Source organism: Oikopleura dioica, chromosome PAR (genome assembly GCF_907165135.1).
Source record: "Oikopleura dioica chromosome PAR, OKI2018_I68_1.0, whole genome shotgun sequence".
Classification (NCBI taxonomy): domain Eukaryota; kingdom Metazoa; phylum Chordata; class Appendicularia; order Copelata; family Oikopleuridae; genus Oikopleura; species Oikopleura dioica.
This window is the reverse complement of record NC_137293.1, coordinates 12,634,903-12,656,210: the sequence shown is the minus strand read 5'-3', so window position 1 is coordinate 12,656,210 and position 21,308 is coordinate 12,634,903. Positions and strand designations below refer to the sequence as shown.

At 42.4% G+C, this 21,308-nt stretch overlaps 5 protein-coding genes across 7 annotated transcripts in view; 3 read left to right on the top strand and 2 right to left on the bottom strand.

The window, feature by feature from the left end:
- Positions 1-21,308, top strand: part of LOC145701016 (putative ATP-dependent RNA helicase kurz) — a 29,993-nt gene that overhangs the window by 3,113 nt on the left and 5,572 nt on the right. The window contains exons 2-6 of one of the 2 annotated variants that reach the window (XM_081778243.1): positions 17,643-17,745; positions 17,788-18,697; positions 18,812-19,138; positions 19,194-19,411; positions 19,735-20,334. The exons of the other annotated variant lie outside the window; for it this stretch is intronic. Coding sequence (XP_081634369.1) covers positions 17,658-17,745; positions 17,788-18,697; positions 18,812-19,138; positions 19,194-19,411; positions 19,735-20,334 — 2,143 coding nt within the window. The 5' untranslated portion in view covers positions 17,643-17,657. The remainder of the gene's footprint in view (positions 1-17,642; positions 17,746-17,787; positions 18,698-18,811; positions 19,139-19,193; positions 19,412-19,734; positions 20,335-21,308) is intronic. 2 annotated transcript variants of the gene reach the window in all.
- Positions 90-5,914, bottom strand: LOC145701015 (uncharacterized). Its single transcript, XM_081778241.1, has 3 exons — positions 5,796-5,914; positions 621-5,751; positions 90-575 (listed from the first exon to the last, which is right to left on the bottom strand). Exons 2-3 carry the CDS (start codon positions 5,745-5,747, stop codon positions 144-146), a joined length of 5,559 nt encoding a protein of 1,852 aa, XP_081634367.1. The 5' UTR covers positions 5,748-5,751; positions 5,796-5,914; the 3' UTR covers positions 90-143.
- LOC145701023 (kallikrein-8-like) lies at positions 5,888-8,143 on the bottom strand. 2 transcript variants are annotated; one of them, XM_081778251.1, is made up of 7 exons: positions 7,898-8,143; positions 7,481-7,837; positions 7,341-7,415; positions 7,181-7,301; positions 7,036-7,135; positions 6,691-6,994; positions 6,509-6,648 (listed from the first exon to the last, which is right to left on the bottom strand). In XM_081778251.1, the coding sequence occupies exons 1-6, from the start codon at positions 8,020-8,022 to the stop codon at positions 6,780-6,782; spliced, it is 993 nt and encodes a 330-aa protein (XP_081634377.1). In that variant the 5' UTR covers positions 8,023-8,143; the 3' UTR covers positions 6,509-6,648; positions 6,691-6,779. The 2 variants fall into 2 exon arrangements, with proteins under 2 accessions (XP_081634378.1, XP_081634377.1); XM_081778252.1 differs by lacking the exons at positions 7,036-7,135; positions 7,181-7,301; positions 7,341-7,415; positions 7,481-7,837; positions 7,898-8,143 and adding exons at positions 5,888-6,090; positions 6,138-6,296 and having other exon boundaries at positions 6,336-6,648; positions 6,691-6,829.
- LOC145702241 (zinc finger TRAF-type-containing protein 1-B-like) lies at positions 8,839-10,963 on the top strand. Its single transcript, XM_081779456.1, is given in 7 exon segments — positions 8,839-9,382; positions 9,532-9,569; positions 9,709-9,802; positions 9,850-9,907; positions 10,045-10,441; positions 10,489-10,628; positions 10,713-10,963. Coding segments are annotated over 7 exon segments (1,137 nt in total). The 5' UTR covers positions 8,839-9,071; the 3' UTR covers positions 10,812-10,963.
- LOC145701019 (uncharacterized) lies at positions 15,428-17,603 on the top strand. Its single transcript, XM_081778247.1, has 6 exons — positions 15,428-15,785; positions 15,827-15,946; positions 15,994-16,095; positions 16,142-16,454; positions 16,496-16,791; positions 16,837-17,603. The coding sequence occupies exons 1-6, from the start codon at positions 15,480-15,482 to the stop codon at positions 16,891-16,893; spliced, it is 1,194 nt and encodes a 397-aa protein (XP_081634373.1). The 5' UTR covers positions 15,428-15,479; the 3' UTR covers positions 16,894-17,603.

The following is a 21,308-nucleotide window of genomic DNA, read 5'->3' as shown; positions in this document are numbered from 1 at the left end:
TTGCTTCTTCAAAGTTCATTGTTTTTTTTAATAAATTGATCAAAATGAAAATATAATTGAACGACAATTAAAAATTCTGGATATATAAAAATGAGAGTTTATTTTTCTCACTACGTTTGAGTCACTACAGCTTTTACGAAAATTTATGCATTATTTCTTCTTGCATATTTTCGCTCTTTTCTCTGCTTGATTCTCGAGGAAGATTCTGATGGCATATCAGCGTTTGTATCGAGAACACAGTCTGGGTTGGCGATAGATCCGGGCATAACTCCAACTTTGAATGTTGTCAAGTCATCCGAGTCAACAATTGAAGCAACGTTGTCGAGACCAACAAAGAACTCGGACCAGGCGTCCGTTAAACTTGGAGAGTTCGCATTCTGGTTGAGCACAACCATTGTAGAACTTCCATCAGCTTCAAGAATAACGTTAGCAACGTCAAAGACCCAGGTGAAAATTCGTGCGTCGGTGAGATCGCCTGGGAAGACCAAGAGAACGGTGTAAGTGCTCCAGTCAGAAGTGACGGCGAGGTTGGCTTCAACACGGGATTGAATGAGGCCACCGGTTGGGCCGGAAACCTGAAAGTCAATATCTAAATAATTTATGACTGACGAATGTCTTACCTTGATTTGATTTGTGCTGAATCCAAACCAAGTGATGACATCGTTATCGGGGCAGTCAACACAGGCAACATTCTTGTTCAAGGTATGAGTGCAGTTGACATGATTGTCGCAGGTACACTCAGAAACAATATTCATGGGGTCTTTTCCATCAAAAGTCAGGTAAAGACCTTGAGCACAAGTTACACCGGTGCAGGATTCGAACTCATCTGTTGATGTGCTGCAATCAGTCATTACAGCATTTTCGATGTTGAGTTCGTCGTACAAGCAGAAACCAAGGTCGCTGACACAAGGATCATCGACCGTACCGTTACCGCTGAAGAATTCTGGGCAAGAACACTCATATGAACCAATGGTGTTGTCGCAGATTCCATTGACGGGATCGCACTTATCATGTGCGCCTGGGATAAGGCATTCGTTAAAATCAAGGCACTCAGTTCCAAGAGGCAAGAAGCCAGGTTTGCAAGCGCAATCATAACTACCGACTGAATTGACACATTCGCTATTCTCCTTAGCATCGCAGATTGTTGCATCTGAGCACTCGTCGATATCAGTACAGTTATCACCAGTGGTAAGACCGTCTCCCTCGTACCCATCGGCACAGATACATTCATACCCTCCATCCAAGTTAGCACAAGTAGCAAGTTGATGGAAGCACTGGTTGGATCCATCGAGGCACTCGTTGATGTCAACGCAGAGATCTGTAGTATCAAGCTCGTATCCCGCATTACAGTCGCAGGAGAAACTTCCCTCAGTGTTGGAACACGAAGAATTAGGATCAGAGCAAGTGGTTGGGTCAGCACACTCATTGATATCAACACAGCTAGTTTCGTTGGCATTCATTTCGAATCCTTCTGCGCAGAGGCACTCGAATCCACCATCAAAATTGTTGCAGTTTGCGTTAGCAGCGCATGGAACAGGAGTAAAATCGCACTCGTTGATATCCTCGCAAGTGAAACCATCACCAGAAAACCCATCTGGACAAGTACACTCGAAAGAACCGACAGAATTGACACAATTAGCGTTTTCAGCGCAAATATTCTCCGCGCACTCGTCGATGTCTTCGCAAATCTCCCCAACAGGACCTTGATCAAAGATGCAAAGAGTTGGTCTGAACTTTGTGCATTCGGATTGTTTCCACTGGCCGATAGCCGTCATGTGGAAACAGGCTTCGTCCCAGATATTTGGGTGTTTTGGCGCAAGGTTGAATGTACTCGCTATTGGTTCATTTGTGTATATATTGGTCATCAAAGATGGATCGTTGGCACCAGATGGAGCGGTGTAGCCAATCCAAGCAGGGAGACCAGCAGCAATATTGAAAACCCAAGCGTTGAACATGCTAAGATCATTTTGATTGGTCTGATCGAAGGTCAAGAGTTCACCGCCTTCGTTTTGGCAGATATTGATGGCTTCGTCGAAATTTCGTAGAGATGGGTAAAGATTAATGCAGTTGTCATGGTCAATGGTGGAGAAGAACATGTCATCCGATCCATCAGAAGATCCTCTTGGACAATATCCGGCATCGTGGAATCCAGGATTGCAGGAACACTCATAGCTTTGGAAAGTGTTTGTACAATTTGCGTTTTCACCACAAGTGTTAAATCCGGTAGCGCATTCATCCATATCAACGCACTCAACGAGGGCGTCTCCTTCGAGACCGTCTTCGCAGGTACAGTTGAAGCCACCATCAAAGTTTGTGCAGAAGGAGAAATCGACGCACTCATCAGATCCATCAGCGCATTCATCAATGTCAGTACAGTTGAATCCATCGCCTTGGTAGCCATCAAAACAAGTGCAGTTGAATCCTCCGTCAAAATTATTGCAGAAGGCATTATCATGACAAGTTCCATCTTCTGCACACTCATCGATGTCGGTACAGTTGAATCCATCGCCTTGGAATCCATCATTGCAGGTGCAATTGTAACCACCAGGGAAATTCGAACAGTGTGAATTTTCATCGCAGTCGTCAAAAGCGCCAACCATTCTGAGCATATTTTCTTCTCGGCACTCATCAACATCAGTACAATTAAATCCATCACCTTCATAGCCGAGATGACACGTACAGTTGTAACCACCATCAAAGTTTGTGCAATCTGCAATACCGTGACACATGTGAGTTCCTTCAGAGCATTCGTCGATATCCTCACACCCGGTGTAAGCGATTCGAGTAGCGAGGAAAGCAGGGTCGAAACCATCTCCTCGGTAGCCGTCTTCGCAAGTACAATTGTAGCCTCCGTCAAAATTAACACAACCGACATTAGCAGGACCGCATTCATCGATCTCTAAAGCGCATTCGTCGACATCTTCGCAAGAAAATCCAGTTCCATTGTAGCCGTCATTGCAGAAACATTCATAATCTCCGAAAGTATTGGCACAAGTGGCAAACGCACTGCAGTTATTGGTCGCAACTTGAGAGTCAACAGGGAATGTTTCGGGATATTCAATCATGCAAATGACTGGTCTTTCGATCGAGCAATCGTTGTTTTTCAAAGTGGCAACAAGTGTGAAATGGACACAGTCGCCGTTTGCTGGTTTTGGGAAATTCGGCGCCCAAAAGAAACTGGCATCATTATCACCCAAAATTTCTGAAAATGATTCCCCAAATATGTTCCCGTAGAAGCCGCTACTCCAGACCAACCCCATCCAAGGTGCTTTATCACCAGCAAGTGAAACAAGCACATCAAATTGCTCAGAGAAAGGAGCTCCATCAACAAAAGTCGCGATGTAGCCATTCGGACTGTCATTTTCGAAAGCAAGTTCTTGACATCGGTCAGCAGCAGCATAATAATCTCGAGGGCTAGAAAGTGTTTTGTAGCATCGTCCATTGAAATCTTCAAAATCAGCTGGGCATGGAAGAGAGATCGGACCGAACTCGCAGCTTTCTAATGTAGTCGTTGTTGGTTGCCAATTTGTAGTTGTTGTAGGTTCATCAGTAGTTGAAAAGATTTGTGATCCGCATTCATCAGAATCCTTGCAGCAGAAGCCGTCGCCGTAAAATCCGTCATTACAATCGCAAGTATAACTTCCATCAGTATTGTTACAAGTAGCTTGATTGTGACAAGCATCGGTTCCCGCGAGACATTCGTCAAAGTCCTCGCATAAGGTACCACTTGTATCATTTTGGGAACCTGCGTCGAAATATCCTTCCATGCAAGTGCAGTTAAACCCGCCATCAAAGTTCATGCAGTAAGCATTTTCATGGCAGTCGTTGGATCCGTCTGAGCACTCGTCAATATCGTCGCAGACGGTTCCGTTACCGGTGAATCCGTCCATACAAGTGCAGTTGTACGAGCCTGGCAAGTTTTGACAAACTGAGTTGACATCGCAGTCATCAAATGCACCAATTTGTCTAAGAAGATCTTCTTGTGCACATTCGTCAACGTCCGTACAGTTGAAACCATCTCCTTCCCATCCGATCACACATGTGCAGTTGTATCCACCTTCAAAATTGCCACATTCCGCGTTATCATTGCACATATCAATCCCAAGATCGCACTCGTCGACGTCGGTGCAATTAAATCCATCTCCAAAATATCCCTCGTCACAGGTACAGTTGTAAGATCCTGGCAAGTTGTTACAAGAAGAGTTGATATCACAGTCATCAAAAGCGCCGATTTGTCGGAGAGCTTCTTCTTCGAGACACTCGTCAACATCGGTGCAGTTGAATCCAGATCCTTCCCAGCCTACTTCACATGTACAATTGTATCCGCCGTCGAAGTTGTCGCAGACAGCATTATCGTCACACATATCAGTTCCGTCCGCACATTCATCAACGTCAGTGCAGTTCCAGCCATCACCAATGTAACCGATCATGCAAGTACAATTGTAACCAGGCGAGTCATTGTCGCAAAAAGCGTTTTCATCGCACATGTGATCGCCACTTGCACATTCGTCGAAGTCTTCGCACATGAAGCCATAGTCAGAGAAGTTATCCATCTTCATCATGTACCCATCATCACAAGTGCAGTTGTACGCTCCAAGCTGATTGGCACAACTCGAGAAAGATGGGCATGCTGTGATCATTTCCCAGACATCCGCCATGACAGAAGTGTTCATCGGATCTTGACTGTCTCCAATCAGAATCGCTGGCCAAACATTTCTATCGTAGAAGATTCCATCGTGACACTCATCGTAGTCGACGCATTCTCCGTGGGTAAAGTTCTCGTAATAAAAACCAGTGTGGCAGATGCAATCAAAACCACCGTCAAAATTATTACAGGAGCTCCTGCCGCTGCAGTCATCAAGTTGCTCAGCACACTCGTCAATATCTGAACATTCCCAAGCAGTTGTGTTCCAAGTCCAGCCAAAGTCGTTGAATTCGTATCCGGCATCGCACTCGCAAGTGTATGTACCCACTTCGTTCGTGCAGTTTATGGAGTTGACAGGACAAGCGTTCGGGTCAAGGCACTCGTTAACATCACATTCTGGCACTTCTCTTGGATCAACGCAAGCAGTCTCGTTGACAGAATAGAGAGTAGGGAAAGTGCAGGTGTCAACAACCAATGTCCCGTTGAAACATCGGCTGCTTCCTTCACAGGATTCTTCGTGAGGCAAAAGGCTCAGATTTTCGACAGCAGGGGCGACAAGAGTAATTTTACAGGTCGTGGAGAGATCGATCTCACAAAGTGGCATCTTACTTCGGCCGCAGAAGCTCTCATCCCACATCACTGCTTCAGTGTAGCTGCTTTCCGAGGACGAAAAGTAGAAACCTTGAGTGATGGAAAGACAAATATCGAAATCCGCGACGAGTCGGGAGTGAAAATCAAGGGGAACATAATCAGCCTGGTTGCCATCGATGTCCATGAAAGTTCCGTTTTGAAGCATGTAGATTCCGATCCACGCCCCGTCGTATTGTCGGATTTGAGACGCATCTCCAAGAAAATGCTCCTCGATGTAGCTAGAGATAGCTTGATCTTCATCTGCGTTTTGAGGGATCGCGAGTTTCCCTCCATTCATCTCACAAACTTCTTTTGCGTCGTTAAAGTTTGCTGGAGAAGCCGCAGCTCCTTGCGGTGCATTGAGATAGAAAAATTTGGAGCCAACCTGGATTCCGTCAAGGTTATCGAAGCTCGAATATTGAACTCGGCCCGATATTCCCGTCAGGAAACATGCTCCGAAAAGCAGCAACATTTTGCTAAAAGAAATTTCTCTTTCAGAAAATAATCTCTTACAACTTACCTTTTATCCAATATTTGGATAAAAATCAACTCAAAACATAACTCGATTCAATTTTATGCATTTGCGGGAAAGGTTATTATACGATATGCATTTTGTTTAGAACGATTGAGGAATTTGAAAATCAATTAAACCCGCTTGGCCATTTCGTCTTAGACAAATGAGCTTGTTATTATGATTTTCTAGTTTTTTTTTATTCACAAGCTAAAAAATGATCATCCTGACGGGCTGAATCTATTCTTTCGGAAGACGCCCATGATCCATTCCATGTACGAAGCAACATTAGTGTAAATACCAGCTAGAAAATTTGATAAAAGAGTGCCTAAAAGTGTCAGTTTTTTTAACCTCCTTTACTGTCTCCCGTAGCATCTCCACAGCCAGTATGCTCACCAGCAGAATTGTAACTTCCGCCACTACTCGTGATTCCCCAAAGAACCGCTCTATCAGTATTAGCAAGTTTGTAACTAGCCCCATTCATTGTGATTGACGGTTCTTCAGAGTCAACTAAAATGATTATTTAGCTGTATTATATCTTTCTCTTACAGGTTCCGGGCTCTTTGCAAAAGAAGGGTCCTCCGGAATCCCCCTGGCAAGTATCAGCCATAAGATTGCATTCAAGTCTCTTGCTAGCGCAAAATTGCGCTCCAGAAGTATCCATGCGACCTCGCATAAGACTGGCGCACTCATTGCCTGGAAAGATTTCTTGGTAGGTGAATCTTGGAGTGTCCGGTACTAAGGGAGTATCTTTCGTGTACAATGGCGAGTATCCAGGAGTTTTTCGGGCGCATTGCTGATCCATTTCAATGAATCTATCGAGATCAGCTTGGTTTGATGCTGTTTTGCCCCACCCAGCAACCTAAAGTAAAAACCTTACTATGGAAAATATCTTTATGCTTACCTGGCAGCAGTCTCCCTCTCCAAATTGCTGTGAAGAAGTCGGCAGACAAATGGGCGATCGGAATTCATTATAACTCGGCACTTCTTCGGCTAACTCAAAAGAGCAATATCATCCTTCAATGATTGCATGTTGAAGTTAGGATGTTTCACGTACTGAGCAATTGTTGTCCTATGAGTTCTTTCCTTGTTGTAATCGTCGTTTGCAACAGAGTAGTCGCCAACGTAAACTTGGTAGTTTTTAGCAACATAGTCGCTAGCGAAGCAGTGCGCTGCAGAAACGGCCCATTTTCTGTTGATCAAAGACGCTAGAAATCCTGTTTTTCGAGGGATAAAAATATATGTTCACCTCCGCACTCGTGGGTGACTGTTCCATAATGATCAAATCGTAGAGAAACAAGCCATGGGAATTGCCCGGGGATAGATTTTACGCCGCCGACAACGTGGGCCTAAATCAAACTTCCTAAAAATCCCGAATTTCGGAGATCAATTACCGCTGCGATGTTAAAATTGATATTGTCTCTCCGAGTAATGCATTTTCCCCCTTCGTAGTCTTCGAAGTTCTTGGCTGTAGCTTTATCACGAGCAGATGCTGCACTCGAGGGAATTTCAAAACTAAATATTTGACCAACATGAATTCTAGTTTTATCCTACGTGTAACCACAATTGGGATCATTGGCATTTCGAGCCCATCGCTTTACCCGTCCTCCTTCAGCCACCACCAGTCGTCTGGAAATTATTTAAATATAAATTTGAACGCCTTCAGAAAAAATGGAAGACTTTAATTTGCATACTTGATGGGCAGGGTACTGGTGGCGCGAGCCTTGACGATTCTGTTAAATTTATTCCGATGAGCCATCGACTTTCCGAGATTTCTGTTGCTTATCTGGGCAATGTTTCTTCCATTCAAAAGGACCACGTAATCATTCTTGTTGATTGTGACATACAGTTCGTTGAGGCCAGATGTACTTAGAACTCCAGCGTAAAAGGGGGATACTCTTGGTCGAAGTCTTCGTCCGTCAAAGAGAAAAATTTTCATCATTCGTCGAGGTTGTGAGACGATTCTTATATCAAGTGGTCTTGCTTTTCCATCTAATAGAAGTTCTAGTTTCGTTTCTGCTCGAGATCTTTTTTTGTGGATCAAACTGAGCGTTAAGAATTATCAACTTGTTTTTTTGAATCCTTTCCTTTTCTCAAGATTGAATTTGAAGGAGATCGAGTCACAATTACCCACTTCATAATTATTCGAGTAACATTTTAAATTCCTAACAGCTACAGTCTTCGTTATCGCTGTGGCGTAAGTTGCTAGTAAAGTAAGCGCACTTACTATTCTCATTTTTATCTTTTGTTGGTCGATACGTTCCGAGGCAGATAGTGACTTCGGAGGACAAATAAACAGAGTAAAAAGGTAAACATAATTTTACTGGAGAGGACTCGAATCATCATCACTTGAATCTGGATTCTACTAGTAGATCCTGGGATTTGGACCCTTGAAATCAAGGAGGAGTCATCTCTCACAATAGCACGAGAACTTCGGAAATATAATATTGATCGATTTATTACACTTTTAAAAATACAAAATAAATGGTAATAGTGTTCATCAAGATGATGTTATTTAGATGAGGAGCAAACTTTATCCCAATTTTGAGTTGTTATCACCCAAAACAATTAAAATTTAATCACCCAACTCAGCACCCAGATGATTAGATAATATTCCTATCGATTCAAACAGGCTGAAATACTAACTCTAGGCAGACTGAGACGGCCTTTGGACATTCGACCGTCAAGTCCAGCTACACTTATTTTGGCATCTGGCCAACGCTCAACTAAACTCAACTCGTGACACGAGGCCCCTCTCTCTCAGGCCAAACCTCTCCGAAAACAACTCTCATGTGATACAGCTCCACAAAAACGTTGATCACGTGTCTCAAGATCACCAAAAACGGTTTCACTTTTTCGTAAAATCGAAAAGACTTTCAAGCCAGACTTTGGGTTTTCTGCAAACTCGGCACATTTTTGACAACGTTGGATAGACAGACGCAAAGTCTGAGTAAGAAGTAAACTTGTGAAGAAAAGTGATTTTCGTCCTCTGTGAGTTTTATTAACGAAGAGTCCTGAAGACAGATTAACAGGTACGATGATGGCAGAGTTGGGAGCATAGATAACTACGACTAGGGTGTGATCACTGTCGTCCACAAGGGCTTAGTAGCCCGTGGTCGGGGCCAGGATCGAACCACCAGGAGCCAAAAACACACCACGGGGCTGCTACTCCGGCTCATTGTCTCGCTCAGCAAGCTCAAGCCGAGAGATAAAATATTTTTTCTCCTCTTTTAGGAAGAAGATCAACTCTTGAGAAAAAAAAATCAACTTGGCAAACATTCGAAAATGACATCGACAGAGGAAGGCCTGGAAGGGCTTCTGGACCCACCTGCTCAAAGTTCTGCTAAGCCAGAATCAACAAGTTCTTCTAATTCGAGAAAGCGAGCACGTGTTGAGGAAGAAAACTCGCCGGATGAGATGATGGATAAGATCACCCGACACTGCTCCTGTACTGTTTGCCTGGATGTCCCTGGCGTCGCTCTTTATCAGTGCAAGAACGGCCACCTGATGTGCTACACGTGTCTCAACCATCTTCTTGCAGACGCCCGTCTCAAAGAAGAACAGTCAACATGTCCGAATTGCCGCTGCGAAATCAGGTAACGACACATTGGGGAATACACACGAAAAGCTCGTGCGTCTCAGAGGACAGACGCCACGGACTTCAGCTCGAGCTATCTTGGCGCGCAGCCAAATCTAAATAGCCACGCGACCAAACTCAATCATTGTTGACATCTGATTATTTCAGTATGGAGCGCTGTATGAGGAACTTAGCAGCCGAAAAGGGATAGGTTCAGAATCTAGTAAGAGCTTATTTTCTCTTACCTCTCGAAGTTTTGAAAAGCCGAAGTGATCAATTTTCGAGCTCCTGTCAAGCAAACATGATCAGTTTTCCTTTGAAGCCCGTTTCGAACCTTTTGTAAGGCTGTCGGCGAAATTCCCACAGAATGCAGCTGGTGCTCGCAAATGGTGAACCGATGTAACATTGAGGCGCATGAAAGGCATCGCTGTAACAAAAGGTTGAAATTAATTGAGTACAAGCTCTGAGTCACGCGCCGTATTTTAGACCTTCTAAATGCAGATACAACTTTGCGGGGTGTGACTGGAAGGGACCCTTAGATAAGGTAAAGATCACTTCATCTTTACCAGTAGAAAAACCAGTTTTCCATCTACCGATTCCAGTCCATCCTGTTTGATCAAAAAACGCTGCTGTTCTAAAAAATCTTCCTTGTTTTTTAACCTTTTTCTAATTATTTTCTAGCTGGACACGCACACTAAAGCTTGCAAATACAAATTTGCTACCTGCGAATCAGCCAAAGAAGAAATTGAAAAATCCATCGACGTTCAGGGGCACCAGGCCCGCGTGAAAGATAACATTCTCAGCCTGTTTGCGTTTGACAGCGTTATCTACACAGGTATGCAAATTTCACGAAAGAAAGAAAAAATAAAAAAATTTTAAAGACTTTTGGTCCGATCATATCGCACCGACGATTACATCCCAAAGCTGGCCTTTGAGTCCAATCGTCAGCGCGTCTTCAACGACGAGTGGGTACTCTCCTGTGAGATTCAAGGAGACTCGCAATCCTGCACCCGCCAAATAAGCTTCTCCTTATCGCTACGAGTAAAACCTCAGTATCCACGAGACATTCAACTCTTCGGTAAGCATTGCACTGACAGAGGCAGATGACGAAACCGCTTTGTTCAGTCACAAGAGCTCCGGGAAGTGATTTCCAGCTGGATCACGTGACATACTTGCATCGCTTCACAAAGGATATCTCCTCAACGCCATTGTTCACCTTGCCCCTCAAATCTGCGGCAGAAGTCAACAGATTTATTTCTTCAAAGGTAAGTTCTTTCATCGACTATATCAGCCTATAAGAGTATCTGATTTTGATGCAAATGAATATGTTCTGATGGATTTTGTTTCAGTCGGTGAACCTTCGCGTCTACATGTTCGAAATGAACGAGCTGAACGATACACGACGAAACAACGGTCAGGTAAACCGGGATCCACGCGGCAGCTGGTAATTTCCTCCGGCTCCTCCGGTCGTAGATCTCGGCACTTCCCTTCTCTTCATCTCCTCTTTCTCTTCTTATTCTCTCCTGTCGCACTGGTTTGGTGAAATCTTCGAAACAACTATTCAATAAAACATTTCAATAAAATATTCTCATTCATATAATCAAGAATGATGTTATTTTATTATTACTAACGCCAAGCGGGCTGATTTTCGGGCGTAAGCAGGAGGCTTTTGCGCAGTTTATTGACGATGGTTTTTCATTTGAAGTTTTTAAATTAAATAATATAATATTCTTTAATAAAATAATTATTCTCCGGTCTGGTGAGTATTGTTATCTTTAAAACTCAGGAATGAAGCTGGATAAACAACACTTTTGTAAAGAAAAATGTTCGAAAAATCGAATAAGAAATTCATTTTTTTGAATGTCCTTCGAAAATTTCCGGCAAGGACAAACTTTCAGAGATTCTCCTGGGCCACGAGATAGAAGCGACGAATTTGACGTCACAGTGAACACAAAGAACAGTCAAATCGTTTGTCAGAAAGTTCGAAAACCAGTGGCGTCATTTAATGCTAGGATTTCCAGGGAAAATTTTATTTGCGAGAGGCAGGGGGCGTTAGGGTATAAAAATCGAGGACACTGAGGAATTTTTCCAGTTACGAGTTGATTTTGTTTCATCAAGTCGGATTTTAGAGATTTGCGGATTTCCTGACTCAAAAAGAGAGGGAAAACTTATGAGGATAGATGCGGTATCGAGGATAAAATGGTTTAAAAAAACGGGTAATGGTAACTCGTCCTTTATTAGTACGAGAATCGTGTAGTAAAATGCACTAATTTACGATGGCTATCTCGTTACTTTTACACATATTTGTGGGAAAGAGCTGAACTGCGGTTGTTTTACCGTCCGATGGTCGATAAAATGACGCAAGTTTTTAGCCCAGGATCCAGACTAGCAGTCTGTTCGTGCTATAGGGACCCAGATTTATCCTCTAAATTGATGGTAATCCAGGAAGAATAGCGGTAAGCCAAGTGTAGGGGCTCTTTCGGACAGTATTTCTTCCAAGAATCGGCTCTAAGCTGACAGTATCTTGATTTTCATTCATTGCCAAAGATGAAGTCTGAAGGAAAATCAGTTTGGCTCAAAATTAATTCATGATGAGCTACAGTCCTAAATCCGGCAATACTTGAGTTCCCGGTTTTCCCAGACGAGTGATAATAAAATTCGCGAAAACTATGCCTCTTGGAAAATCAGGTGTTTGTCGAATTCGTTTACTGAAGATATCAATTTGCCTCAGGGTCGGAGTATATTCCACAAGACGGTGACGATGACATATCTGGGGAAATTAGGCCGACCTATGTCCGGAAATTGCCGTCTTCGTGCTCGAGGATGATCCTGGATCTTCAGTGCGGCGTGGGCGCTGAGCTGGCGCGTCCAATCAGCTGTCGCGTTCGCCCCTCCTCCCAAGCCCTGGGTTCGCGCGCGCTCGAGATCTAGAGAAAAAATGAAAGAAAAAAATATTTTCGAGTCGAAATTTTCAATAATCCACTGAGCTGCTCAACCTCCAAGCAATTTAAAAGGATTATCGCCCCTAAAGAAATAGGCCTTTTTGACCTTAGACAGAGAAATTAACTCAGAATCGTTCATGAATCTCCTGTTACCTCAAGGTTGACAGTTTTATGTTGCCCTAGAAAATTCGATATACTAAAAGATTGCGAAAATCTACTACGAAATGCTCTTCTTAGCTTCCGGTTGAAACAATATCGCCATCGTAAAAGCGATTTTACAGCGGAAATCGACCAATTACTTTACTGCGAAAATAGCTTTTCATTTGTAAGAGAGGCTAGGAACTAGAGGGTAACGATGCGAATCGTGTGAAAAGAACCAACTGCGGCGTATTTACGCGATTTCGTAATTATGAAAACGAACACTGAGTCCTCGCCCTGTTTGAATGATCGAATTCCTCGCTCATAGAGAGAGATTATCGGAAGATACGGCCAAAAGAACAACTGCAGATAAGCGACTTAGAGATTGTTCCAGCGGAAGATAAATTCGTATGAAATCAAGGAGGAGAATATTTCGATTAAAATGGTGATTTATCTGATGCCATCGCATGATGAAGCTTCGGAAATGATGAGCATCAGATAATCCTAAGATTATGATTCATGATACTCAAGATCACCATCTTTTTCTTGAAAGATCGAGGCCAAAAGAATATCCTCATTCTTGAATTGAGCCTTTCGAAGTTTATAACGGTCAAGAATAGCCAAATTTTAGTTGAAATGTTCGACTTCAAGGATTGCTTTGAGCAACGAACGTTTTTGAAGACAGGATCTTAGACTTTCGCAACATAATTTCCATAGATAATGGTTCATCAGAAATCGATAGTCTATGAAGACAGACTTTTGAAAGATCTGTCTTCATTTTTCTAATAAAATTTCTTTCCTTCAAGCATTCTTTTTCGATGCGGCGGCACTAGCTTTTTACTGTAATCCTGAGCAAATAGAGTTATCCACACAAACGCATTGATAGCGTGGGAAAACATGCTCATAACTTGCGCCTCAAGTACCGTCGTTTTCCATCTTTAGAGCGTTTTTCAGATGACAAGGGTAGACCAAAACGCTCTTAAGTTGGAAAATTTACGATCAAACTAGGACGACAGTGGGAAAAAAATGATGAATGAAAATGCATAAAATGAACTTTTTCCAAAACTATAAAAATGCATCTGAGGTCATTTTTACCTATTTATGATAAAAAAATTACGATCTTTGAATCAGAGGCTATGATTTCACCTGAAAAAAAGCGTAGAAAACAATTTTTTTCAATGATTTTTCAGGTTGAAATAAACGTTATTCTAATTATTAATTAAAAATTCCTAAAAACGCTCTAAAGTTGGGATTTTTTCAGATGACAAAATATGGAAAATATTGGCAAAAACGCTCTTAAGTTGGGCGCTCTTAAGATGGAAAACCACGGTACGGTTTATGACCGTTTTTCGAGTATTGAGGTGGGTCGATAGTTTCATCCTATATTTTTACATCAAGGGACGGGCATATTTTAATTTTTTATAATTTCTAATATCTTATTTTTGACGGAAGCTGTCAGCTTCAATACCAGATCATTGTACAGTTGACGTTTCATTTTCCCTCACAAAAGAGGTTATTTTTCTTGAAAGTTTATTTTTCAAAAGAGATGCTTCTTTCTTGCATTTCGACGGACAAAAGTAAGGTTCGGTATTTCAAGACAGATAAAAATAATGACAGCTAATTGCTTTATAATTTTTTACGAGGTCTATAAATGCCATGTTTCAAGAAAGATATTTCACCATAAAAGTGCTTGTTTTTGTTGAAGAAAATTAAGATTGATTTCAAAAATTCTGACTCGGAATTGCAATTTAAAAAAAGAGTATCAGTGCCTTTTTGTTTGATAAATTTAGGCTAATTTTTCCCTAGAAAACTGAGCACGGCCTAGTTTATCTACTCTACCCGCGTTGAATGGTGAAGTCCTTTAGAAATTGGAACAGAAAAGTATTTGAAATCGTGCCATTGAAAGTGCGAGTGGGCCCCTTTCAGTGCGGCGCATTTGTTGACTCTTCTGTTGCGCCATTTTTTCTTTCACTCGTGTATGTACTACTTGCGGCGGAATCAGAAGCAGCTTGTTTTATTAATACTGATTTGTTTCTATCGAACTGTCGCTGCTTTTTGACGGTCAACGACGGAGAGAAAAAGACACGCTCTTAGGTTTTAATTCAATTCCATTACAGAAGAATTGATTCGCATCTGAATCAAAAGATGCTGAAGCTTTTAGATCAATGCATAAAATAGAAGCTCCAATGGTGCTAGAGACATTCTTTTTCATTCTCCTTTTTTGTAAAAATGATTTAATTTTGGATTAGTTAGATGGAGATTCTTTTGTTTGAATAAATTTTTATTATTTATTTTTTCTGCCTGTAGGGCGATTTTTGAGGCGATAAAAATATCTCGTGGAAGAGTAAATAGGCTCGCGGACCCGTTTATGAATAATTAGCCGCTCGTATGTGTCGCCGAAGCATCGGTGCTAGTCAGATTCTTTTCGGATATCGATTAATTTACCCATGAATCGACAGAAATAGTATCTCTATCTTCTTTCTGGTCTGCCAAAAGAGACAAATTTTCATGCCAAATTTGAAGCTAATAGTTTTCTTTTCAGACTTGATAAATGTTGAAGTGACCCAGTCGATCTGGCACTGGACCAGCCAGTATGGCGAACCCGCGAAAATTCAGCGAGAAGATCGCGCTCCTGAAGCAAAAGGAAGCCGAAGAAAAGGGCAACTATGAACGGATCCTGCGAGAAGTTCGCGCAGTCACACATCACCCGGGCCAAGGACCGCAAATGCCGATGCCAGGTGGTCCGCTGCCCGGAATGGGCCCGATGAGGATGAATCCGCTGTTGAACCGAGTCCAGGGACAAAATGGGATGGGCATGGGCCCGAGAAATGCACTTTGGTCTTCCATGCCGAATATTCACTCCGCTGCGCAGAATGCTCCAATGCCACAAATGCCATATAATAATTATAACAGCGGCTCTCAGGAATCGGATTATTTTTATTTATTACCTATTACTTTCAAAAATAAACTCTTTCTTGATTTCAAAAAGCCTTACAATTAAAATCCGTTCTAAAGTGCGGCCAAAACTTCGGCCAAATGAGCTATCCCCAGCCTCCAATGAATGCGCCGGCAATCTCTGCTCCCCAAGAGCCTCCTCCAGTCATACCCCCTTCATATCCCCAGAATAGCAGTGGAATGTTTCTGGAACCACCTGGCAACTGGGGGATGAGTTCTCAGAACGGCGGTAGCGGACAGAACTACGGACTTTTACGGGCGACTTCTGATTCTGCTTTGCACCACACGGTGAATCAGAAAATCGACCAAGTCAATCAGGAACGAGGTCAAAATCAGCTACAGGCTCCTGCGCCCGCTCACTCTCAACCATCACCTCCTAACCCACCAGTAATTAATCTACAATTCTTCCTTTTTTATACATTTTTAAGATGAACCGCCGACTAAGACCGCCGCAACTCTCAACGCCACAAGGAGCTCCGTGTGGAAGTTTGCCGGATTTGACGACTCTTACTATTCCCAAGACAAACTCGAGGCCTTCAAGTGCTAAGGTACTCACTCAGGAACTTTCCTATCCCCTTACCATTTAATTTTGAAGGAACCTAATCGTCGAATTGACTCGCCTGGCGCGATGCGTCAGCGAGATTCCACTGGTTCAACAAATTCTTCACTCGCCTCGCCCAGAAACCCAAGAAGGCCGGTGAGTCCCTGGGCTATTCCCTTCCTTGATATCAAAAATCCTTCAGCATCCGTACAATAACAACCGAATGAGCTGGAATATGCCAGGATCGTCGCCAGGCTCGCCCGTCTCCGCCTCTTTCAACGCCAATCAAAGACTTAATTCAAACTCGCTGCCATCTTCACCACAGACACGATCGGAAACGGACTCTTTCGACAGTTTAATGCAGACATCGTCATCGACCAACACACAACAGAACAACCTTCATACTACTTCGCCGAATAGCAATAACAAACTCTCGCAGCCGGAGAATCAGCATCATTATCAGGGTCCTACTTCACCAGTTCCTAATATTGTGTTCACCCCTTCCAATGACAATGGTAAGGAATTAACCTATCTTTGATCACATTCACTTCTTTAGAATCTGTCCCCTTTGGCATGGAGCAGCGCCACCCGTTGCAAATGAACAATTACGGCGTCCCCTCTTCCTCCGCCTCAGTAGCTGGCGGCTACGATTTGCCGCGGCTCGGTTCGCTGAACAACGAGTTCAACACTCCCCAATTCCCCAATTCTAGTCAACCAACAGCGCTGCCAAGCACAAACACAACGCACGACTTCCTCAACGAAAACTTCCTCAACGAACTGACTTCAGCGTCATCACAACCCCTTGACATTCCGCTCATACCGCCAACGCAACACCAGTTAGACTTGATGCAGGTAAATGTCTCCTTTTTTGATTGTCTCCTTTCAACCCTCTTTTAGAATGGCAACGGGAAAAGTTCTCAAAGCCTGTCTTCCATCCTAAACGATATGAACTGATCGAGAAAAACGAAAAAATCCAAATTCCAATAAATATAAAAATGCTCAATGTTCCTGACCGAGAGTTCTGCCTCGGCATCTCAGATACAATAAAAATAAACAAAAATATTCAACTGTTCAAATATCCGACCGTGTTCTGTTGGCTCGCGTTTTCCACATAGAATTCTAACGCAACTCATTTTAAAAGGAAGGTAAAATGGTTCTTTTTGAATAAAAATATGAGTCTCCGTGCTTCAGTTTCCCCATAAAACAAGGCTTTTTGTGATCCCATCTTGGTGAAAAATATAAGTCTGAATCGAGCCAATTTCTTCTATTTTTATGAAGCAGTTTTATAATCTCAGGCATCTTAAAAACGTCACCGAAGGTCGTTTCCAGTAATCCGTTCACTTCAAACTTATTTTTCCAACTCATAGTGTTCTAATTTTCAAGTATTCAAAAGTGTACAAAATAAAACGCCTCTTTATCTTCATGACTCTCTTTTAATCTTTTATGACTCAATTTATGCTACTTTTCTTTTCTATTTTTTTCGTGTTTCCATATTTTTCTGTCCTCCGAAAATGTTCCGCATTGTTCTATATTTTAACCTTTTTTTCTTTCCCGAGTTCAGTTTCAGTTTTTGTTTCCGCCGTTTTCCTTTCTCTCGATTCATAAATATTATTACTACTATTCTATATAATTTTCACATTTTCTCCAGTTTGCCGAAATTTTATAAAAATGATTCAATAATCGTCTGAAAACTCGTGTTTCAGGGTTGAAGTTGAGTTATGGCAAAGGGCAATCGAAAGCGGTTTAACAAAAGTGGAAGAGATCAGACTGTAGCGACATTGGTCAAGGCGGACAGTAGATTACTAGGTAACCTACTTTTCTGGCCACAGTTTAGACAATTTTTGTTAGACGGAGAAGAAGCAGGAGCTGATGATTCAAACGCCTTGATCCTTGAGAAAAAGACGGTTTCGATCAAACGCGCCCCAGTTCTGAAGCCAAAGTTGTCGAAGAAAAAGCGCAAGCATTTGGAAAAGCTTGTCGAGCAAAAAGAAAAGAAAGCGAAACGAGGAGAGCTGCTTGAAAAACTGAATGAACTCCGCGTTCCATCTTCTGAGCTGGCTAGGTATCAGTCGATTGCTCACATTGGAAACAAGAAAGCGCAGGAAAAGTCGGTCTGGTTGGCGAAGCGTCCGGATAGGGAAATTTTGAAGGAGGAGAAGATTAATGCGATCAGAGGGGCGAAAAGAGCAAAACTGGAGCAAGAGGGAGAGAAAGAAGAGGTCGAATCTTCGGATGTTTCTACCGATGAAGAATCTGACAACGATGCAGTTCTTCCGCAGCCACACAAGCTTGAGTCATCTGATATACAAGAAGAAGTTCCAGAAACTCCAGTCAAGGAAGCTCAAACAGTCGCTGAAGAAGTCGTCGAGGAAAAACCAAAATTGAACGACCCGAAGCTCGATTACGTCCTGATCAACCGCCCTGCAGAGATCCAAGAAGCTCGTCAAGAACTTCCAATTCTCTCCGATGAGGGAACCGTCTTAGAAGCCGTGGCAGAAAATGACTTCGTCGTTCTCTGTGGAGAAACTGGATCGGGCAAGACGACACAAGTTCCTCAATTTCTTTACGAAGCTGGATTTTGCGCTAGAGGCATGATTGGTATGACCGAACCTAGGAGAATTGCCGCTACTTCGGCTGCGGAGCGAATTCGCTACGAAATGTGCAAGAAAGAACCACAAGTGGCGCATCATATTCGATACGAAAATAAGACCTCGAAGGAGACGGAGATTTGTGTTATGACTGATGGTGTTTTGCTAAGGTAGGCCATTCTATAGGCACGAACGAGACAAGATTTTATTTTTTGGGGAGTTGGCCACATTTGTATCCCAAATGCGCCATGATTCATGGCCCATGAAGTGAATTTTTTTTTCAGTCAAATGAGCTCCGACTTCTTACTGTCCAAATTCGGCTGTATCATAATCGATGAAGCGCACGAGCGGTCTATCCACACGGATGTGCTGATTGGAATGTTGACCCGTGTAGTGATGCTGCGCAGAAAGCGAAATATCAACCCACTCAAGCTAATCATCATGTCAGCAACACTTCGAATCGACGACTTTATTGCAAATAAAAAGCTCTTTCCAAAACTCGTGCCACCAGTGTTGAAAATCGAAAGCAGGCAATATCCAGTGACAACGTCTTTTGCCAAACAGACAGAATTGAGGGATTATATTGCAGCAGCATATCGAAAAATATGCAGGTTCGTCATATCTTTCCATTCAAACAAATAAATTGGTATAAACGTTCACCTTTAGAATTCACAGAGAAGAGCCCGCTGGATCAATTTTGGTATTTGTAACGGGGCAGGATGAAGTCAAGCGACTTGTAAAAATGTTATCAGAAACGTTTCCGAAAGATCCGCCAAAAGAAGAAGAGAAGAAAGAGCTCGATTTGGATAATTTCTCATCAGAGCCAAAAAAAGAAGATGAAGAGGAGAAAAAAGAGCCTGGAATTAATGACGATCTGCATTTAGGTAAGAATATTTCGGTTGAAAATGATACCCCAAGGTCGAATGACAATAAGACTGAAATACATATTTTACAATCTCAATTTTTAATTTTTTTAAAAGGGTAACTCTTGCAGTATGAGCCGAAAATGCCCAAGGTATAGTGGAAAGAATAAACCGAGATTAGGATTCATTTTAAACGATGATTTTTGTCTTGTTCCGTCAATTATATGCCCAATGATAAGCATCAAAGTAGCCTTAGTTCTCAGTCAGATCTGATCGAGAACGAACAACCCCAAAAACGAACCATTTCAAGAACTTTTCTTTTCCAAAAACTAACGATCTTATAGACGAAGATGACGATGAATTTGGAGAAGTCGACATGGATGACGATCTTTCATCCTTTGACATTTCCTCTACCGCACTCGATGCTACCCTCCCCATGCGTGCACTTCCACTCTATTCCGTCCTTCCTCCTTCCGAGCAAAAGAACATCTTCCAAGACTTTCCCGAACCAATCAGAAAAGTCGTCGTAGCGACAAACGTCGCCGAGACCTCCCTGACCATTCCTGGAATCAAATACGTTGTGGATACAGGAAGACATAAAGCGAAAAAGTTCTCGCCCGTTACCGGAGTTTCTAAATTCGAAATTGAATGGATTTCACAGGCAGCAGCAGATCAACGAGCCGGACGAGCCGGTCGAACTGGGCCTGGAAGATGCTTCAGACTTTACTCTTCCGCCGTGTTCCAAGATTTCGCTAAATTTCCTCCGCCAGAAATCACTATGAAGCCATTGGACGATCTTGTTCTAGGCATGAAGGCGTTCGGAATCGAGGAGATCAAGAATTTTCCATTTGTTACGTTGCCAGACGAAGAAGCGCTTACCAAGGCAGAAAAACTTTGTGTCAAGCTGGGCGCTCTCAAGAGGCCGTCAAAGAGACAAATTTCTGGTAAGCAATCAAAGAAAAAAAATCACCTCAGAAATATTTTCCCGTCAGCCTTGATTTCCGGCAATCCACTTTTCAAATAACGATCAGTCATTTTTTCTACGAATTTGCTAGAATGAATCAAGCGTAGTAACAGGTTTTTTTTAAGACTGCTCCTCAACTGTGGAGCGGTTTTGAGTGCCTTAGAGTCGAGATATTTTGAATCTCTCTTTTGGACCTTGTTAGAGAAGCACTGTAGTGTGTTAAATAAGGATTTGGTGTCAGCACCATCAGTGGTGGTGGAGTAACCAGATAGTCAAAAATACACTAAAAGCATAGGAAAAATTGACGATGACGTCATTTCTCCACCACCAACTTTGGTGATGACTCCAAAAATAATCCGAAATACTTTTTACTGATGTGCGGAAGACCTCTGCTCGATTAGAACAAAAGTATATTGCTTTTTACCACTTTTCAATTTTTGTTTGCCGTCTATAAAATAGCCAGAATTACGGAATGATGACGTCATTGCTCCACCACCGATTTAGATCAAACCACCAAAAGCTTATTTAACACACTATGGACCCTCCCCTACTTGCTGCAAAAGAGATAATTGAAATATTTCGACTCTAAGATACTCAAAACCGCTCCACAGTTGAGGAGCAGTCTTAAAAAAAACCTGTTAGTACGGATAAAAGTTTCGGCAAAGGCGACCGAAACAGAAATCACTTTGAATGGCTTTAATGTGATAAATGTTTCGGCAGCCTGCCGAAATATTAATACAAATTCCACTCATTTTTCTGGCAAAACATTTCGGCACGAGCCGAAACGAAAATCAGAATTAACCGTCTTTAGAGCAAAAAAATTTCGGCAGGCTTTTCCATTCTCATCCTGATTCGCGACGGTATGCGCATCAAATAAATGGTCCTTATCAATTTGTCACCTCCAAAATCTCGTGTTACTATCAGTTCTGATATTCAGACGATGTATTTCTGGAG